Source organism: Echinops telfairi, unplaced genomic scaffold (assembly GCF_000313985.2).
Source record: "Echinops telfairi isolate 266 unplaced genomic scaffold, ASM31398v2 ScPeMD7_4225;HRSCAF=4972, whole genome shotgun sequence".
Classification (NCBI taxonomy): Eukaryota; Metazoa; Chordata; class Mammalia; order Afrosoricida; family Tenrecidae; genus Echinops; species Echinops telfairi.
Window position 1 is genome coordinate 18892618 of NW_022108124.1, and position 20168 is coordinate 18912785.

At 47.5% G+C, this 20168-nt stretch overlaps 1 protein-coding gene across 1 annotated transcript in view; it reads right to left on the reverse strand.

The window, feature by feature from the left end:
* The window catches only part of MED12L (mediator complex subunit 12L), a 370846-nt gene that overhangs the window by 60104 nt on the left and 290574 nt on the right, over positions 1-20168 (reverse strand). The window contains exons 20-29 of the mRNA XM_045294999.1: positions 19798-19929; positions 13610-13837; positions 12373-12514; positions 10171-10291; positions 9024-9125; positions 8221-8334; positions 6014-6213; positions 3619-3807; positions 1197-1271; positions 886-1076 (exon numbers count right to left, since the gene is read on the reverse strand). Coding sequence (XP_045150934.1) covers positions 886-1076; positions 1197-1271; positions 3619-3807; positions 6014-6213; positions 8221-8334; positions 9024-9125; positions 10171-10291; positions 12373-12514; positions 13610-13837; positions 19798-19929 — 1494 coding nt within the window. The remainder of the gene's footprint in view (positions 1-885; positions 1077-1196; positions 1272-3618; positions 3808-6013; positions 6214-8220; positions 8335-9023; positions 9126-10170; positions 10292-12372; positions 12515-13609; positions 13838-19797; positions 19930-20168) is intronic.

Here is a 20168-nt window from a genome sequence, read left to right on the forward strand (position 1 = left end):
CGAGTGTTCAAGCCCCAACAAGCATCCCTTCCCTCTGTGATCACAGTCACAACCCCAACTCCAAACGAAAGCTGTTAGGCCCGGCGGTCTGCTCCGAAAACCTCTCCTATTTCCATAGGGTCTTCTTGAACGTGGCACCTTGCGATCCTTTCCACCCGCCCCTGCAGAAGGCACCCGAACCGGGGGGCAGACACCACGGCGAGCCATGTTCAGAGCAGATCCAACCTCGCAATGCCTTTTCGTCTACAGAAAGGGCAAACGTCTCCCTGTGGCTCCAGCTCTGAGCGGTCATGCGGCATTTCAGCGGGAGACAGCACGCTCTGTGGACACAGTCAGACAATGACATGCTCTGCGTCCGTGTGCGCATGGTAGCAACCGCTGTGAAGGTTTGACAATGTGCCTGTTACACTTTATGTTCCCGATAGAGGACGAACATGTCAACCTGTCTTTCACGTGCCCCGTGGTATTTTCAGACCGCCCTATGTTTCCTGCTTCCACTTTCAGACACGAATTTCCATCCAAGTTATATGTAATTGCAAGTTACTGCTGATCGTAGAGGGAGCGTTTCCTGGCTCAGGAGTAGCACCGGATACTCACGGAATGAATCAACCCACAGTACCACCTTCGGTCCCAGGGAGTCTGGATACAGTGTACAGTGTAGTATGTATATATTAGTCTGGATATATAGCATGTCGGACACTACGCTATTATCCCTCCCAGCCTACCTGTAAGCTTATTATTCTGTAATGACCATTGTCACCCACGGTTATTTATATTCTTATATTCTTCATATGTCTATGACTTCGTAGAAAAGACAAAACAAAACTGTATTCCATCAACAAAATGTACAGTTCCAGGTGAAACACTGGCAGCAGAGTGAAATACCTTAGGAATGTCTTTATTCCACTCTGTCTCGTGCTGCCTGTATCCGTACTGCCCACGCTGTTGGGGTGGAAGAGGCCCAAGCCAGAGTTAGAGGCATGATGGTTCAGGTCAGCTGACTGCTGGAAAACCTCAATGGTCGCTTTGGCAATGTTGTCCAGGAGGTTATTCATTTCAGCCACCGATCCGGAGCCCTGGCGAGCGATACAAGGGGAGCCATCAGCACACGCGAGCCTCAGTTTACCCTCAGATCGCAAAATGCTTCCCTGTCATTGAGAGACGACACGCCATGCAAGCATCCCACAGATACTCACAGGGTCTTTCAGACACTGTTTGATCATTAGCTGAAGTTCCAACCACGACTGCCTCAGCGTCCACTGCTCAAGATTCTGGGGAGAATGCAGAGGGACAACATGAGGAAGGCGTCTGACCCTAAGAATCATTTCAGGCATATTCCCTCTGTCAAGACAGAGTACAGCGATCAAACAAACACACGTGATTGATATGGGCCAAACAGCTTCCGAGACTGGACATAAAGAATGAATGTATTAGAACGATCGATTCCGCGAAGCACTGGAAGTATACAAGGCAATTATTTTTCTTCAGAAATATACTGATCTACAGATAAGTACCCAGCCCATCCCCGAATGGTTTCAAATCTCAAATGATGTATTGAAGACAGAGCCTCCATGAAGCAAATTTCTCATGTAACTACAATATTGACTTAGGAAGTCTGGCGACTGCATATAATTTATAGCATCTTTTTATATGCTCAGAAAGAAAGTTGGGTAATTACATGTAAAATAAAAATGGAGAAATAACCATCAGAGGTCATTATAACTGGAAGTTAGTTAGCAATGGCGAGAGAGAGAGAGAGAGAGAGAGAGAGAGAGAGAGAGAGAGAGAACGAGGTGCTTACTGAACATTAAGCCCCTGGGTGAGGTGGATCTGGCAAACAGGATTGCAACCTGCATTTACGGCAAAGCTGCCCACATTTTGAAAGGATGGAAACCATCTCTATTGTAAATGAATTCTGTACGGTGATCACCGCCACTTGTTGCACCTACAGATGTTCAGTCACCCCAAGAAGTTTGAATCTTCTCTTGCACTAGAGTGAGACTAAATAAGCATGATTACTTATGTTGTGACTTACAATCAATTACAACTTTTTTTTTCATTGTAGGGTGGGGGAAAGTCTACAGAGTAAGTTTGCTTCCCATCCGAGAATTTACACAGATTTTGTTTCTTGGCACTGGTAGCAAGGCCTCAGTCTAACCACGCTGTCCCTACTTCCGCCTAGGCTCCTAGCTCCCAAGTTTCCTTCTTTCCCCGCCTCCCGCGCTTGGCATACGTGGAAACCTTAGCGTTTTCTATGGTGGGCTGTACTGCGAAGTCATTTTCCCCTGGCGTTATGACTCACTTGATGGGCCTGTCTCTTGTGGGCTTAAAGTTGATCCCCTGTGGTGTGTTCAGCGCTCATTTTGAAAGGTATCTCAGGGCCAGGCAGGCAAGCCTGGTCTTTCCTATGATTTTGAATTGTATTCTCTCTTCTCTGCCCAGGACTTTTGAATGTAATCCAATGCAGAGGCCAGGTATTGGTGGGGTGGGGGTGTCCCCGGGGCATCACTGAGTTCTTCTTGTCCCAGGTGAGGTGAGGGGGTGGTTTATGTTAGCTCTTTGGACTGTTACCAGGAATCTGATTTTTTTCAGTTACTGGCTCTGAAAAGGAGAGGCCAAATGTTGTACCTTACATGGCCATTGGTAAGCTCTTAAGACTGCAGTCCCCAATGGATGGATGGATGGATGGTGATCAGAGCTGGACGAGCCCCCAATAAAATGATTTAAAAAAAAAGGCTCCAGTCCCAACTCACCAAATTAGGATGCACCCCAGTATCATGGTGGATTAGGTTAGGCCAACTGATCTGGAGGTCCCCTGAGACTGTGATCTGGAGTGCCACCCCGCCCCCCACCAGCCCAGAGACAATTCCCTCCGGGGAATGAGTTTGATTGTGGCTAAGAAGTCTGCACCATGTGTCCCCTGCATGCTCCACAATATTATTAGACATGGTGACAGAACCCACAGCCACACACATAGAAACAGTCTCTCCCAAACGGATACTCCCAAGTACTATCACATTCGCCTTTAGCTTGCATGTGTCTGCACATGCATGTTGTTTGCTGTTAGAACGGTCGCAGGATTTCGTATGGGATGCACAGACTCATCTTGTCTTTGACCGTGTGTCGAGAACATGACCTTACATTCTTAAAATACACACTTCAGAAGCCGGGGACTGCCTGTCATCAAAAAGGGCATTTCAAATCTTTTTTTTTTAAATGTTTTTAATTAAAAGATCATTTTATGGGGGGCTCTGACAGCTTTCTAGCAATCCATACACCAATTATATCAGGCATATTGGGACACAGATTGCCATCATTATTTTCTAAACATCGACTTTCTATCGAGCCCTTGGTATCACCTCCTCTTTTATCCTGCCACCCCATGACCCCTTGATAAATTATAAATTATTTATTATTTTCATATCTTACACCAACTGCTCTCTCTCTTCCTCCCTGGTTTCTGTTGTTCATCCCCCTGGTGTGTGTGTGTGTGTGTGTGTGTGTGTGTGTGTGTGTGTGTGTGTGTGTGTGATAATGATGTGTCGATCACTGCGATGGGGTCTCTCTTCCTCCCCACACCATCACCCTTGTTTCAAACCCTACGGATGCTCCCCTTACCTGAAGAATGCGCTTGATGTGCTGCCTCTGCATGTTGTCCCCCTCGGTGCACTCTTTCACGCCATGGGGGTAGCAGATGAGCTGCAGTAGCTTCTGCGCTTGCACGTGGGAGAGCACGGGGTCCAGGATCAGCTCTTTGTCGGTGCAGAGTCTCTCCGGCTCCCTCAAGCAGTGCTCTCCTACCCACTCCTGAAACCAACGCGCAGTTAGACCGGGAGCCTCGTGCTTTCACGGCCGTGTGCGGTATGTCGTATGTGGATGGCGTGTAAGAGGAGACAAAGCTAACAAGTATTTCAATGAGAAAAAAAACCACCTTGATATCGGTGAGAACGGTCTTACAGGGACAAAAATCTAAGCCTTTCAATCCTTAAAAATAAACTATGACAATGTGGATTGAACAAAGAAATTTTTAAAGACTGATAAGTAAAAACAATGGGAGAGAGATTCAAGGCGAGAAAACATTGGTATTTCAACTACACAATGGGGCCTGGCTTTACATACTACTTGTAACCAATTTTTTGGGAGGGGCTATCTTTTTCTTTATCTGGGCATTTAATAATAATGATTTGTATCCGCGCTTGATTTTTATACCCTAGATGGTATGCATTAGCATCATCTGCAGACCTTACTTAAATGCCGATGCTTACTTCAGCGTCTCTGGGGTAGACGTGCTATTCCTAGCACCCGGTAGGAAGGGAATGAACAGGTGGGAAGCCCTTTGCTCAGCCACTGCAGGTGGCTTAATGCTGGCGCTCCCTATGAGCAGCACCAGCAGGGGGTGGTGGCCGGTGTGAAAATCCAAATGCCCTAGCCCCACTCTATTTATTTATTTATTTTTACCAGTTTTACCGATATATAAATCACATATTAAACAAATCAATGGTTTGTTTGACTCGAAGGTATGCAATCATCACCATCATTTTAGACCATTTTCTTCATTTTTGAACTCATTATTATGAGCTCCCCATTTCCCCCTAGCGTCCTCTGCCACAACCCTGGGAAACGAATCATCTAGTGCAGCAGTTCTCAACCTGTGGGTCGCGACCCCTTTGGGGGTTGAACAACCCTTTCACAGGGATCACCTGATTCATCACAGTAGCAAAATGACAGTGATGAAGTAGCAACGAAAATAATGTTATGGCTGGGGAGTCACCACCACATGAGGAACTGTAGGAAAGGGTTGCGGCATGAGGAAGGCTGAGAACCACTGGTCTAGTCGCGTCTCTAGTTTCCAAGCCCCACTATAGTCCAATGAAATCAAACTCAATTGGTGGGACCTGGACATTAGTAAAGTTTTTTTGGGTTTTTTTTTTCAGAACTTTTTTTTTTTCTCTTAAACTTCTCCGGTGATTCCATTGTGCAACTCCAGTTGTGAAGCAGTGCGCAATGCCTTTCAACACCTAGTGTACTGCTGCTACCCACGGGGATGGCTCCAGGACACCCGGGTGTAATGCGATCCCTTCAGCGCTGTCATTACTGCCTAGCTCTGGGCTTGTGGTATGAATAAAATATTAGCATAGTACACAAAGGGCTTTAAATTTATATATAGAGAGATCTATATAACAATATATAGAGGCTTATGAAATTTAACAAGGAGCTAAATATTACGCTGTCTCTAAATGCCTTTCAAAAGATTGCTTATTATTTGCAAGAGGGAAAAATAGTAACTCTTTGTGGCGACACCTCACAGAGAGACCTGGCAGACACTAATAAGGGGGAGAAGGGTCATTGTGTGCCTTCAGATACGAGACCCTGAGAAGGACACAGCGTGATCCCCACAGCATCCTATCCAGGGACGTGTAGTCTGTGGCTGGTCCCAGACACGTCTCAACGGGGGCTTTTTGAAAGGACCGCTGGTCAGCGACTTGATGGAAAGGCCATTCCTGTCCCAGAAAAGGGCAGAGCGACTGGTTCCAGTGAACGGAAATAAGATGCAAAGCTCCTAAAAGCAAGACAGGTCAGCCTCCTGGAGGACGAATCTGGCGCCGTGATGGGCACTGTCGGGGTAACTGACAAAACTGGGACCTGCCCTGTAGACAGGACCCACGACTGTGTCAGTGTGATGTGGTCTGATTTCTGACAGCTGCATTCCGGTTATGCCTCACTCAGAAGTTTCAGAAAACGAAAGACAGACGTGATCTACTCTCAGGTGGTTAATCAAAAAGGAAAAATCACGTGTAAAACCGTACAGCAAATGTGACCGAATGTAAAAGGGGAAACAAACCAATCTGGTGTGGAGGGCGACCGAGTTCTCTTTGTGACCCTGGCACCCTTTTTGTCCATTGGAAATTAATGCCCAATAAAGTGAACGCTTATCCACAAGTTTCTATGAGTGAGCATCTTTTGTCAGAAACAGGAGTGGCTCCTTCCAAGGTCAAGGTAAACTGAAGATTACCTGTTGACAGATAGTCCTTAGTACGTATCTAGCGTATTCTCTTAAGTTGGCAGTTTCCATGGAGATGTTTTTGCCACAGGACTTTGGATTCTGGGAGGCAATCCAGATGTCATCAGCATTCCCATCGCGCCGTAAACCCCTCATGGTAAAGTCATCGTTCTTCAACGAGCTGACATTGCTGCTGCCGATTTTGGCATCTCCTACGTAACAGAATCACAGAAGCACAAGATTGCCAGGCGGTTCCAAATATTGACAAACCTTTTAGGAAGTACGCGGGGAGAGCTCTCCAGGGAGCCCGACTCGGTGAGCGGTATGGTGATGGCACAGCCAGTGGTTGTGAACAAACCAAGAGAATAATGCAAGAACCCAGAGAAATGAAAACGCACACTCAAGAAGACAGGGTCCTAACTTGCAAAGGCCGCCTGTAAGTCACAGTCAATATGCACAGAGCAATGACCTGACTAATGTCCAAGCATGACTGTATTCCACTTCTTCTCTTCCAGTGACTTATTTTCCACCCACAGCCCAAGAGAAAAGCTACACCTTAGCCCACCTTACTATCAACTTCTTGACCAGAGAGATGTATTTCCCTAGGAATGGAATAGGGCAATGCAAACGAGGGAAGCCCTGTAGAGGAGGGCATTCATCCAAGAGCCGTCTTCTGCTTTCCTCTCGGTAAACACCTCCATTAGAAAGCCCTAACTGGGCCGTCTAGAAAAATGATGTGGTGGCAGCGGGCCAGGTGGCCTCCTCTGACTGCATGAGGAGGAGGGAGCAGAGAGAATCAACTGTCACATCGACTCAAAGCTGATTCCCGTGAAGTGCAGGTCAGCGATGTCGCTTTCTCAACAGCCTTCTGACCAAGTCTAACACCTACTCCGCTGGGCTCGGGCATTGGATGCAGCGGCTGCCCGCGACTCACGGATCATACTCATGAGATTTATTAAGGAAGCGACAGGCTACAATCGGGATATCATCCAGAGAAGCTTTTGGCATGCCTCCCTGCAGGCTTCTTTGTGGCTCTAGGCCCCTGGGTCCCCTTGGCGCTGCTGTCCTGGGGCAAGTGCCACAAAGTTCCTCGGCTCTCCCCGATAAGTGCTCAGAGTCACCATACACAGTCACTGAGGCCCTGTAAGTGAGAAGGCCGGGGTCCAGCAAAGGCTGGGGGGCATCCCACTCTGTCCGCAAATCCCCTGCCTGAAGGAGCCCAGCTTTCTAGCTCTGTGGGCTGGGAAGCCCACCATGTGGTCACTGCTGCTTCTCGCCATCTGTGCCACGTCCTCTGTTCTAGCGCGCGCTCTCTCTCCTGGGTCTAGGAGGTTCCCAGGGCAGGGACCCTGGGTCCCAAAGATGTGCCCCTGGCTCTTCTTTCTTGTGGTAGTGAGAGGTCATCCCTTCCAACCTCTGGGTGGGGGTGTGCATTTTAAATCCAGACGGATGGCAAATAATTTATTTGCGTAGTCCTCCCTCCACAGGACGATGTAAACTTATTTGTGTTACTGCCAAGTTGTCCAACCCCTTTCCTGAGGCCCAAGCACCACAGATGCCACCCATACATACCCCCAAATCCTCATACATGCACACCACTCAATCATTTGGTGGGAATTATCACCTTGGTGAGAAATGCCATATAAGAGAAATCTATGATACTACATGTCTAATATACTCTGGGAAAGGACACTATTAATACTGGCTTTCCAATAGTATATAATGAAGTTGACCACATTACATTATATGGCATAAACTGGTTCAAGGTCACAGCCACTAACATTCAAGCTTAGACTTTCTGGTGTTCTAGTACTGGTTGAAATTTAAATCTTTGGTGTCTACCAGTCTATGAAGCTCAGAATAGCTGGTTAGATGACCACATTGCCCTTGACCATCCCCAAGGGGGACGTCTGTCAACCCAATAAAGACAGGACAACCCTGCAGAGCTGAGGATCGAGAGTACCCCGGAATAAGACGCCTTGCCAATAAGATGACCCCAGAAGAGAACTATGTCTACACTTCCTCAAAGACACTGTAGGTAAAAGGCAGGCTTCTCCGAGAACCTGCCTGTACTTGGACTTGGGATTTACCCAAATTAAAAAAAAATTGTTTTTAAAGGGGCCTTTCTAACCCTATGAACCAGGTGTCATCCTACATACAAGCTGTTGAGCCTCTGTTTGTAGTCATCCATCAGGAAGCTTCTGTGAAGAAGGTCTTACCAAGCATCATGATTGCTTTTAAGACAGCAAACACAGCTCCCACTTCGATGCTGTTGTGAGCAGCGGCTAAGAGGTGTCGATCACAAGATGATCTTATTCCCGGGAAAGGCTTGCCTAGGAGAACAACAGAAGAACCGTGTGACGGTCGCATCACCCCAAACACAGTCGCCTGTAAGCGCCTACAGTCTGCAGGGCCTCGCGTGGGGGCTTTGCTGCCATCAGCTAGCTCTAATGGGCGCTTCGCGTAGCCCCCAAGAAATGCTGCCAGCATTGCTTACTTAAGCTCTTCTTTTAAATGATTAAAAGGCTGTTTTTGCTCCCTAGAGAGATGCATCCAAAAGACTGGGGTGACTTGTCCTGAGTCTTATACACACAATCATAGGTCTACAGAAATGATCTTTGAGAATGGTCTTCACTCCTACCCCAAGAATTCTTACCTTGTTCCTATTCCCCGAGCAATGATGAATCCCCCATGGCCCTAAGCTGCTACGGTATGTTTATAATCAACAACCATAGCACCGTAAAAGAGGATTAAGCTGCCCACCAACATGGCTTTGCCTAACAGCACAGGCATTTTAATTGTTTATCAACTCCTGATTTGCATTTCTCAATATTTCCTGGTGTTGCACCACCAGAGAAAGGTGTTGGCAGCAGCGTGACGTTATCACCAGCCTTCCACAAGCCCCCCCCTCTCCCCCCGGAAGAAGCTCACCCAAACCTGGAGGGACTGGCCCATACGGTTATTTTAGAACCTCAATCTCCACAAGAAAGATCAATGGGAGACATCTCTGCTGTCGGCTCACCCATTGCTTGAGGTAACAGGCAGGCCTGGGGGGCCCGGAAGAGATGAAGCAGGAGTCGGCAGGTCATTCTCGCCCCCGGCTCTGCGTCGGCGTCTCCACAAGCTAGGGCGAAAGGATTTGAAAGCCAGTGTTTCTAACATACCCAAGTACACATCTATGGGATGGTTTAAAAAATTAAAAGAACATTTTATGGGGAAGGGGGCGGGGGGCGCTCTTATAACAATCCATACATCAATTGTATCAAGCATATTTGTACATAGGTTTCCATCATTATTTCTAGACATTGACTTTCTATTAAGCCCTTGGTATCAGTTCCTCTCTTTTCCCTCCCTCTCCCACCCCGGTGACCCCTTGATAACTTATAAATTGCTATTATTTTCATATCTTACACCAATCGCTGTCTCCCTTTCCCCACGGTTTATTGTTTGACTCCCTGATGGTGGGGGGGTGGGGTGATGGCTATGTGTTGATCATTGTGATGGGTTTCCCCTTCCTCCCTGCCTCTACCCTCCTTCCCCCTACCCTCCTGGTATTGCTACTCCCATTCCTGTTCCTGGATTCCATTTGTTGTGAGCTCTTATCTCTTATCTGTACCTGCATATATATATATACACACTCTGGCGCAGCCCGCAGTGAAAGGCAGGTCTGGGGTGTGAGGAAACCTAGCATGTTTCATGGTCCTCTCTGCGCCATGGTGGACACATCCCTTCACTGTGGCCCTTCTCTGAGGGATGTCCTGTCTACAGATGGGTCTTGGGTCTCTGCCCCGACCCCCCTCGCGCTCAACCCTGTGGCTTCCGATTGTTGGTTTGGGGTCTGCTACAGGAGTTCTCATGAAGCATGTTTGGCTGGGATCATGGACACGCATGTGATTTGCGGTGAAAAGCAGGCCACAAGCTGTACTCTTCCGAGAAACCTGGCCGCTCCCCTAAAAGATAACAGTCGCTTCCAATTGTTTCCGAGTTCTGCGCTGAGAAGCACAGACCCTGCTCCTCCGCCTGATGCCACCCGGCTTCCCAAGGCACGCACCCGACGTACGACTTTCACGGTGCGCCCTGACGCACTACGTGCGCAGTCTTTTCCCGAGGGGGCACCACCCCACCATGGGGGCGATCGGAAAGTCAGGGTGTGTCAGAGGCCGCCTTACCTGCCGCTAGGAGAGAGGGCAGAGCCACATGCTGCACGACGTCCTCCAGGGAGAAACACTGTCGTGCTATCAGAATAGCAATGAAAGTAGCTAATGAATCATGGAATGAAAGGTCACTCACCTTCAAGAGAAACATTGACACGTTTTAATACCCCAAACCCTCTCGGATCAGATCTAAGATCAATACCTAAGAGAACGTAGCCAATACCAGTACGAGCTCAAATCCCAAAGCGAACCAGTAAGAGTTACATAACGTCTTATGATTATTATCTTCTACTGTCTTCCCCTGAGGAGGAGGCCTTGGCATGGAGCCAGGGGTTACGCCAACGGGCTGCACATCGCAAGGCTGGTGGTTCAAAGCCACCAAGACTCCACAGGAGGAAGAGGAGGCTGCCTGTTGTCTCAGAGCCTCTCTGGAGCGGTCCCACTCGGGTCTCTAGGCTATCAATGAGCCGGCATAGCCTTTAAAGGCAGTCAGTGGGTCTGTCCCTGCTAGGGAGTGCCTGAGTGACCCCGGTAAGTGCTTCCTTCTCAAAAGACAGGCAGCTCCAACCCCCCAGAGTGCCCTTGGACGATGGCCCTAATGGTCTGCTTCCGGAAGGTCTGAGCTTACGGAGGGTTCTACCCTGCAGACGCGGGGTCATCGTGAGCCAGGGGTGTCTTGGCGGCAGCTCACAACAAAAGGCCTGTGTCTATTTTATGAGGCAAAAAGTGAGGTTATCCCAGGTTCCATTCCTATGAGAAGACAGTGAGTTTTGTTGTGCGTGTACTTAATTGAAAGGGAGAAAACAACAACAAAGCAAGTTAAGAGTCTAAAAATCCCTGAAAGGTGAAGCGTCATGAACACCTCTCAGTGGCAACACAGCGGGCCATTATGAGGAAGAACATTAGGAAGCAGGGGAGGCACAGGCAGCACCTGTGGCTGAAAATGAAGTCTTGCTAATGCTCCAAAATCCCTGGCAGGGAGAACACATCGTGATCTACAGTAGTTAACTAGCTCTCAGGGCAACTCTGAATGGTTCCCGCTGACTGCTTAAATTCAAATAATAGTAAAGGCCAGACCAGAAAGAGTAGGAAAAGATTCAACGGTGAAGAATAACTTTACACAATTCACAAGACGGTGGCAAAAAGGCACAATCGTGGTCATCAGAGCAGACTACACACTGAGTCGTGCTACATGCCAGCCACCGTGCTTGTCAAGGTACAAACACCCACTCGTCTGGCAACACAATGCTATGACGAGGACCACACTGCTACCAGTGCCACTTTCACAGATGACGGAATCCAGCAGCAGAGGAGGGTAGCCACAAAAAACCCCACAACCGAAGGGTTAAAGAAATGGTGCCAGATAAAGATGAACATTTAGGCCTTTTCTGTCTGGGGATGGGATGAGTGAAAACCACAGACACACGTAGACACACACAACCTTCAACAGATTACCCACAGAATGGCTATGTGATTGTTCGCCTAGTCTTGGGACAGCAGGTTGAGGGAGCAAACCTTCCAGGGGAAGACAATTCAAAACAGGGCATACAGTTCTTCTAAACAAAAGTCACATGAGCTTTATGGCATGTCTTCCCTGTGCTTCCAGCAGGTGGATAGTAAGAACCAAGACAGGTGGCTAAGAAATCCTCCCATGAGGAATACAATGGGAATGTTCTGGAAGTCCGTGTTGCGTACAGCTATTTCTTCGCTGCCTTCCGATCCAATCACTAAGGGAGTTTGGACACCCTTGTTTAACGCAGGCCTAGCCATTCTTACGCAGCATGGAAACCGCGTACTTGGCACTGTTTTAAAAGGCAGGGCGGTTGTAGTTAGATCACATACCGTGCTATGAAGAAGCTCAGGCACTTAGTAAATATGACCAAGGAGCTCTGAAATGACCCAGTTACAACGGAAATTTTAGGAAACTAGAAGCCTCTTGGAATTTTGGCAATAGTTTAAGGTATTCAGTGCAACCCCCTTCCACTCTCCCCCACCCCTTCCCAATTTGATTCGTCCTTGGCAACTTCACTGTTTTATAGCTTTGGGGGAAAGAAAAGAAAGAAAAGAAAAAAGAGTATAACATTTCATTGAAGGGCTGAGCCACTTTCAAACAAACGAATGGAACATATAAAATTACCCACTATCAAAATATGGCAATGCACAGTTGACTTTTGGGGGGTGGGGTGGAGGATTTTAAAAATGAAGTCAAAAACTTACATCGACGGTGCAGAGCACGTCGTTAAAGCCCCACACGTGATTGGAGGAGCAGCAGAGAGCCTTCAGCACGCCCAGCCACTCTGAGCTGAGCACAGGGCAGCACGCCGTCAGCTCAGAGGAGAAGTTGGCTATGTCATTAGTCCTAGGAAATGAAAAGACCATTCCAGAGCGCGGCCTTGCACCAAAGGTGCTTAAACACACAGTGTAACATATGACCACATAATAACAACTTGTGAGTCATGAAGGGTTCATGAGGAAGGGGTAGGGGGGGAAATGAGCAGCCGATATTAAGGGCTCAAGTGGAAGGCAAGTGTTTTGAGAATGATGAGGGCAACAAATGTACATATGTGCTTGACAAAATGGATGTATGTATGGATTGTGATGAGAATTGTACGAGCCCCCAATAAAAAAACAAAAACAAAACCAAAAAACTGCGTATTTTGCTATCATCGCCAAAGTGACTTTTTCTGAGATTCAAAGATGCAATAAATGCCCACCTGTCAAATCAGCTAGTAGGAGAACTTGGGGGGCAAGATCTAAGTAAATGACTTTAAATTTCTTCTAATGTGTAAGGCTTGTAAGCAACAAACAACAGTTAGTATGGACGTGAATTAGCATGTGTTCAGTTCCTTGACCATGAATCTGATGGACAGTCACATGCAGTCAACCCTTTATGAGGGCTCAAGAGAGAACGAAAACTGAAGTAACTCAGCTCCATCCAAAGATGGCTTTATTAAATACATAGTGGCGTTTTATTTTGTTTTTGTTAGGTGTTTTGGCAAATGGATAGGTCAACAGACCATGTGTAAAGCACCTCATGATAGAGTAGGGGTGGAGAACATCTGGCCTGTGCAATCATAAATATCAGCTAAGGAAGATCAGCCCCCCATCCCTCACCCTCACCCCAAAGCAGCAGTTCCAGCATCACATGAAGGCTGAGTTAATTAAATGTTTGACAGGATGGCCCGGGAATCATGCTGTGACTATCCAAATGGGCTTTGGTGGCAGCGAAAAGGTTCTCCACCCCTGGATTGAACAATAGGCCAGAGAGTGCTGCCTCATGGGTTAAGTCAATTATAGGGTGCACCAGAGCTAAATTCAGGAATAAAGGAAGATGAAATGCCGCAGATGGCAGCCAATTGTCTGCCCAGGTGATTACGAAAGACCTTAATTTCAAAGCAGGGATCTAAACAGCTGTGCTTTGATTAATCACAAATGCCAAGATAACCCATCTTACCTGCCAGCGTCCTGATGGCCCATACATACATTCATGAGTGTGTTGCAGACAAAGCTGTAGCGATTAGCAGCATTGTCACTAAGGATCTTGCCCAGCATGGAGTAGTTGATGGCGTGGGCCGATGGGTTCTCAATGAAGTCCAGCATGAAGTCGGGATCCCACCGCAGATTGGAATTTGCAGGCATCACATTAGTATATATGGTTTGCTTTACTTTTGAACAGGCACTACTGAGGTTATAAGAAGGAGAGTTAAAAAAACAACACAACTAGAATAACTAGCAAAACACAGAAGCAATCGTAATGCGTTATTAGAAAAGATTCACATTTGGAGCTCTTAAGTGGGACTGAAAGATTGGCACTTAGCGCGGGGCCTGAAACAGTAGTTGGTCCATCATTAGTTGCTGACTGGTTAGAAACACGGAAGGATGATACCTGGTCACTCATATTCAATATTCTCTCTTCTAAATGTGCTAAAAATCAAAGGTTTCACTAGGCTTCAAAACACTGTCCCTCGGCAGTGGTCAAAAAACAAGACTGCTTAAGAATGACAAAGGACTCAATCATACTCCGGGAGTCATTCGGTGCTTTGGTCTTAATTATACATCCTGCCAAATTCCTTCTCGGGGGACAGTGTGTCAGGGAAGCTTGTGTGAATGTCACTCTGGGCCCGGAGAGACAGCTGTGGAAAGGTCCCGACCTTCCCGGGGCTCAGACGGCAGCTTCCATGAAGCATGCACATTTTACAAGGGTGAGATGAAGCCACCACGGCGCTCCTGGAAAGAGCCCCAGTGGCCCCGTGGGTTAAGCAGTCGGTCAATAACCTCAAGGCTCATGGTTCAAACCCATCAGCTGCTCTTTAGGAAAAAGGTGAGGCCCCCTGCTCTGGTCACAATGTATAGCCTCAGAAACCCACCGGAGGAATTTTTCCCTGTTCTGGAGGGTCTCTTCGAGTTAGGAGTCAAATTCAATGTACTGGGTTGGGTTGGAACATGGCCCCCCCAAACGAATTATGGTTCTCAACAGTTCTAAAGGCCTTTTTTAAGAGGCTGCCCTCCTAAGAAAGGAGCCCTGGCGGTGGTGTGTGCTATGAATTGGGCAGTTAACCGACAGGTCAGAGGTTCAAATCTAGAGACACACCTCCAGAAAAAAGATGAGGTTTCCTGCTTTGGTAAAGACATACTGCCTGGGAACCCGAAGGAGTTCTCCTTTGCCCCGTCAGGTCCCTATGAGTCGGAATCAACACCCGGGAAATGGTGATGGGTTTTTGTTATATTTTGGTCTAGCACACATGAGCATGGTTCCTTCCAGTGAGTTAGAGCTAAATACGATGTGGAATTTTTGAAGCACCTGGGAGTTAGAAAGCACATAATCCAATTTTGTTCTGTCCAGAGGGGCACGGGTGACTCAGGACTCCTCTCCTAGACCAAAAGTGGGCACTCCGAGTTCACCCAGAAGTAACTCAGGAGACAGGGCTAGCGGTCTGTTCCTGCAAGGTCACAGGCCTGGAGCCAACACTACTATTCTGCACAATGGGGGTGGGGTTAGAAGGAACTGGCCTGAAGGCAGCTGACAACGAGTTTCTCCCACAACCCATCTCTGTTGCTGAGCGGAAAGGATGGCTGCCTAATTCCACAGCTTGGGTTCCATAGAAACTCAGCTGGGCTTGGCGACTGGCAGTGGGAACCAAATCACAAGCAGCGTCTGCCTTCCCAACTCAAGGGCCAGTTTCTATACCTGGTCTCAGCAGCAAACGTCTTGTGGTGACTGAGGTGACAGAGGGGCTTCGTTCACCCCTGAGAACAGCCATGAGTAAAGCTGTGTGAATAGTAGACAGACGCAATTACCCCAAAAATCACTCCCCCCGACCCCTGCTGACTAAATGCGTTAAGAAAACAGATTGCAGAATTTGATGAGCACCCAACTGTGATGTCAGACTGCTCCTATCAAAACCACTGCAGGGGTCTATGAAAAAGCCAAGCTTCCCTTGAATTGCACAAGTGTGCATGTTTAACAAGCTCTTCCAGATAAATCTAATGCCAACTCATGCTTGGAGTGCAAACAGAAGTACAGTCACCCATTCATGAGTTGCAAGTCTGTAATCTTGGATCTCCATCCTTAAGCGCTTCGATTCTTCTCTGCTGTCAGCAAGCGAGGCTGGGGATATCTGCATATTGCAGGTGGTCAACGAGCCTTCCTCCAATCCTTGGGTCGTGTTCGTCTTCCTATGGTCCGCCTTCTCTGACTGTCCCCAGGAGACCGACTAGGGAAGTAGGGTGGAAGGATACAACCTGGGCACACACCTTTTCTGGTTGTCAACCATATGGTATTCTCTTGTTCTGCTCCAATGGCTGCCTCCTGGTTGGCGTCCAGCACAGTGCCCTGTTCCATGCTGCTCTTTGCAATGCGATCAACACTCAGTTATGACACACACATCAGTGCCTTTGCAGTCGATAAAGCAGAGATGACCCTCTTCCTGGTATTCTCTGCTTATAGGGAAGACCTGCCTTCCATAATCTTGTCCGAATCTGAATTGGATTTCTGTACTACAGTGATGTACCCGTTGAAGCTGCTTTCTGAATTGCTGCTAGCATTATTCTTACCTGCCTAAAAACTCATCACTAGAAATGACCACTGGCTGAGAGACATACAGGTACTCATTTTTACTTCCTGGGGTGGTTGTGACCATTCAAGATCCTTATCTGCCAGTGTTCTGACACAGCACAGTGAGTGGCTCACAGCAGTAGCTCTGGACGCGAGACACACGAGACACACGACTGGGTGTGGGAGTTGTTCCTCCTGCAATTTCCAGGCCGGTGTTTCAGAGGCAACCACCATCGTTTTACGAGTACACAAGTAGATCTCATTCTGTTCCATCTACTTTCCCCGTTATCTTTCCCACCCCCCTTAATTCCAAACGACAAACCTATGCCTCATTTAAGAGATTCCCCTCCCAAAGTTCCATTTCACTTCCATGTCATCCATGGAATGAGACCTTTAGACAGTCTCTTTCCCAGGGTGCACCGCTTTGTGGAGCCTACGTAAGCCCTCTGTCCACACCTTCAGTGCATGTTACTAGATTAACTCCCAGGCCTATTGGCACTACAGTGTAAGGAGTGGTAGGTGGTAAAACAGGCTACTGGCGCTGTGCTGGGAACATCAACCGATTTCGATACTGTGCTTAACACATACCAAATAGAGGTCAAAGCATTAGCTATAGCCATGGAAAAATTAGGGAATTTGTATTTTAAGGGAAAATCGGAACATTCATATATATATACACAGTAGCAAGAGATAAAGAGCAGAGAGGACGAGCTAGCTGCTTTTAGAAAGGTGGTCAGAGGCGCGGTGGGGTGGTGAGCGCAGCAGGGATAACCAGACGCAGGGGGAGAGTATTCCAAGGAGGATCGATTGTGGCAAGCCCAGAGCCCCTTGGGTGGAGTGTGCGTAGAGTGCTGAGGGCCAGCATGTGGCGAGAATGGAGCAAGCGATCAAGGTGGGAAGAGGTAGAAGAGGAGGCCTGATCTTGGGGCTCCTGAAGGCTGGGTAAAGACTTTCAACGTTTCTGTTGCGCACGTGGGGCTTTCTCTCTGTTTTTGGTAGGTTCTGAATGCTCCTTGTTTCTCTTTTTGATGAACTTTTTTTTACTGCTGCTGACAAGAGACCGATCAAAGAGTACACCGAGTTAGCAAGTTCTATGTTTCACGCAGCGACTCCTTCCTTTAAGATGTGCAACTATTCTCATCTTCCTGGTTCCAACTGTTCATCCCCCACTGACTTACCTCACGGCACTCCCCGACCTCAGCCCCACGAGCTCCCTACTAATCTTCCTGTGACCGCTGTCACAGAGCCATTTAAAAGAGCACAGTGCTCCAGGCAGACATCTTGGCTGAGGGAGCGGACTTCCTGGATACTGGGAGTATGCTCAAGAGAGTCAGGGATCAAAGCAGGAACAGCAGCCGGAAGGAGCAATGTTCTAAGCAAGAGATGGCCAGGGGGCAGGGATATTCGTGGTGGGAAGTGGTCAGGCTCTGGACAGGAAGTGGAATTCCACCGTAGGTGGAATTTTGAATATAAAATGACTGCCAAACAAACCAGATATAAGGGACGAGGGAATAAAGAAAACCATAATTGATCGCTCTCTATCTTTTTCTAGATCAGGGGTTCTCAACCTTCCTAATGCCGCGACCCTTTCATACAGTTCCTCATGTGGTGGTGACCCCCAACCATAATATGATTTTCGTGGCTACTGCATCACTGTCATTTTGCTGCTGTTAGGAATTGGGCAACCCCTGTGAAAGGGTTGTTCGACCCCCAAAGAGGTCACGAGCCCCAGGTTGGGAACCGCTGTTCTGGATTCTAATTCTGTTGTTGTTGGCTGTTACCTTCTTCCTTCCTTCTATGATAATGTGCGAGTCCTCAATATAATACCCAATATTAATTTTCCAGCACCTGTGAGTAGCAGGTACTAAGACATGGTGAATGACACGGAAAAGGGGGAGTGTTTGAAATAAAACGGGTCGGAAAGCAGACGCAATGAGTTAGGAACCAGTGTTCCACATGAGAGCTGAGTATTTTCTCCTAGACCTATCTTAAAATTGCAACCATAGCTGAACATGCACAGACATTTGTAATAGGAAGTTACAGGTGCAGCAACAGGCAATTCAATGTGAATTCTAGCAAGAGGAGACAAGGATACATCTACCCTACATACTCGAGTATAAGCCGACCGGAGTATCAGCTGAGAAACCTAATTTTACCACAAAAACGGCATTAAAAATGTGCTGAAAAACTGGGCTTGTACATGAGGATATGCGGTATTTATGAAGCTGAAAAGTTAATACTTCAGTACTGCAAGGTTCCCTGAGAAGTAAGACGGACAGGAATTAAATGTCATGGCCAGACGAAGATTGCCTTTAACATCTAACAGAATAAGTCCGTTCACTGCAGAATTTACATGGTTTCTCATAGCTAACCCAGTTATGCTTTCTTCAGAGAAAGACACCCAGTGGATGGTCCTTAACAAGTTGACCTTGAATGAAATACTGCCTAGACCACAAAGCAGAGTGAACTTCTACTTTCAGCACACACAGAATTAACACGCCACCTCAGCTGAAAAGGCAACCTGAAAATATCGACACCTAAAAAGGGCTTCACTAAGAAATGAATTAATTTTTGTAACAAATACAATTCCCTAAAGTTGTAACTGAAGCTAGAGACACTTTGGGGAGCCCACTGGGTAGCAAATGTTTTGCAACTCAGAACCAAGAATACCAGGGCCACCAAAATGAAGCATCAAAGGTTAGCCCAAAACTGGCTAGAAAATTCACAAGGGCTAGTAACACTTATTATTCAAATTTAATTGAAAATGTAAAAAACATAAGAACACGCAGAGTAGGAATGATTAATTCAGTATAACTTATCTAAAATGTACCAGGTCTGTGTATCGGAGCCCTGCTGGCACGGCGCTGAAGTGCTTGGCTCATGACCACTAGGTTAGTGGCTTCAACCCACAAGCAGCAGTGCAGACGAGGGAGGTGGCAGTCAGCTTATGTTAAGATGCACAGCCTGGGGCCCCGATAGACCCCCTCTACACTGTCCTAAAGGGGCGGTGTGGCTTAGCATCCACTTAATGGCATAGAATGTGGGTTGTTTGTTATGTCTACACACTTACCCACAGAGCAAACACAGAATGGAAACCCAGCAACAAAACCCCACTGTCATGGAGTCGAGTCCAACCCAGCGCTCTAAAGCTAGTACCGTTCTCCCCAACCCTTTTCCCTCTACAGAGATCCTATAGACCCCTACAGAGACCCTATAGAACAGAGTGGGAACGCCTCGTCTTTCTCCTTCAGAATCGTGAGAAGCAATCCTTTATTTGTTGAAGACAGGAAATTTGTCAGAGTTAAGTACTCAATGACAGGAAGTTACTTCCATTGTGTGTGTGTGTGTGTGTGTGTGTGTGTGTGTGCGCGCGTAGGGGAAGCCCTAGGATCACATACTTGCCAGTGCTCTATCTCTAACTGTCCCGTGTGCATGTTCACACGTGGGTTTTACGACATCTCGGGTATATGAAAGTGACTGCCTGGCAGACAGACGCTACAGTGAACCTGCATCGAGGAAAAAGGCGGCGGTGTCACTAGTGAACAGGCCTGGTGGCATCCCTCGGTTAGGGGCTTCCTGGCACCCACCTGAAGAGGTCTCCGAATTTGCTTCTGAGGTGGCTGCACGACACGTAGAGGTCATAGAGGTAGGCCAGGATGCACCTTTCTGGGGACGAGCATTCTGAGGGGTTGGCCACATGTTTGACCACACCACACAACCTGAGATGGAAAAGAGAGGGGGGCATTAGACGCGCCGCTTCTAACGCTCGAAGTGTCGCGTGCGTCTTCAGAACTGAGAACGTGCGCACGCTCTACTAAGGTAAGGCACGAGAGGGGGCTACGCAACGGAAATGCACGCTAGCCAGAGTGAGTGGGTGTGGCATTTGTTTTCTATTATGATATCGAACTTATAGAAGTATATATATGTATACATATATACACACACATACATATCTACA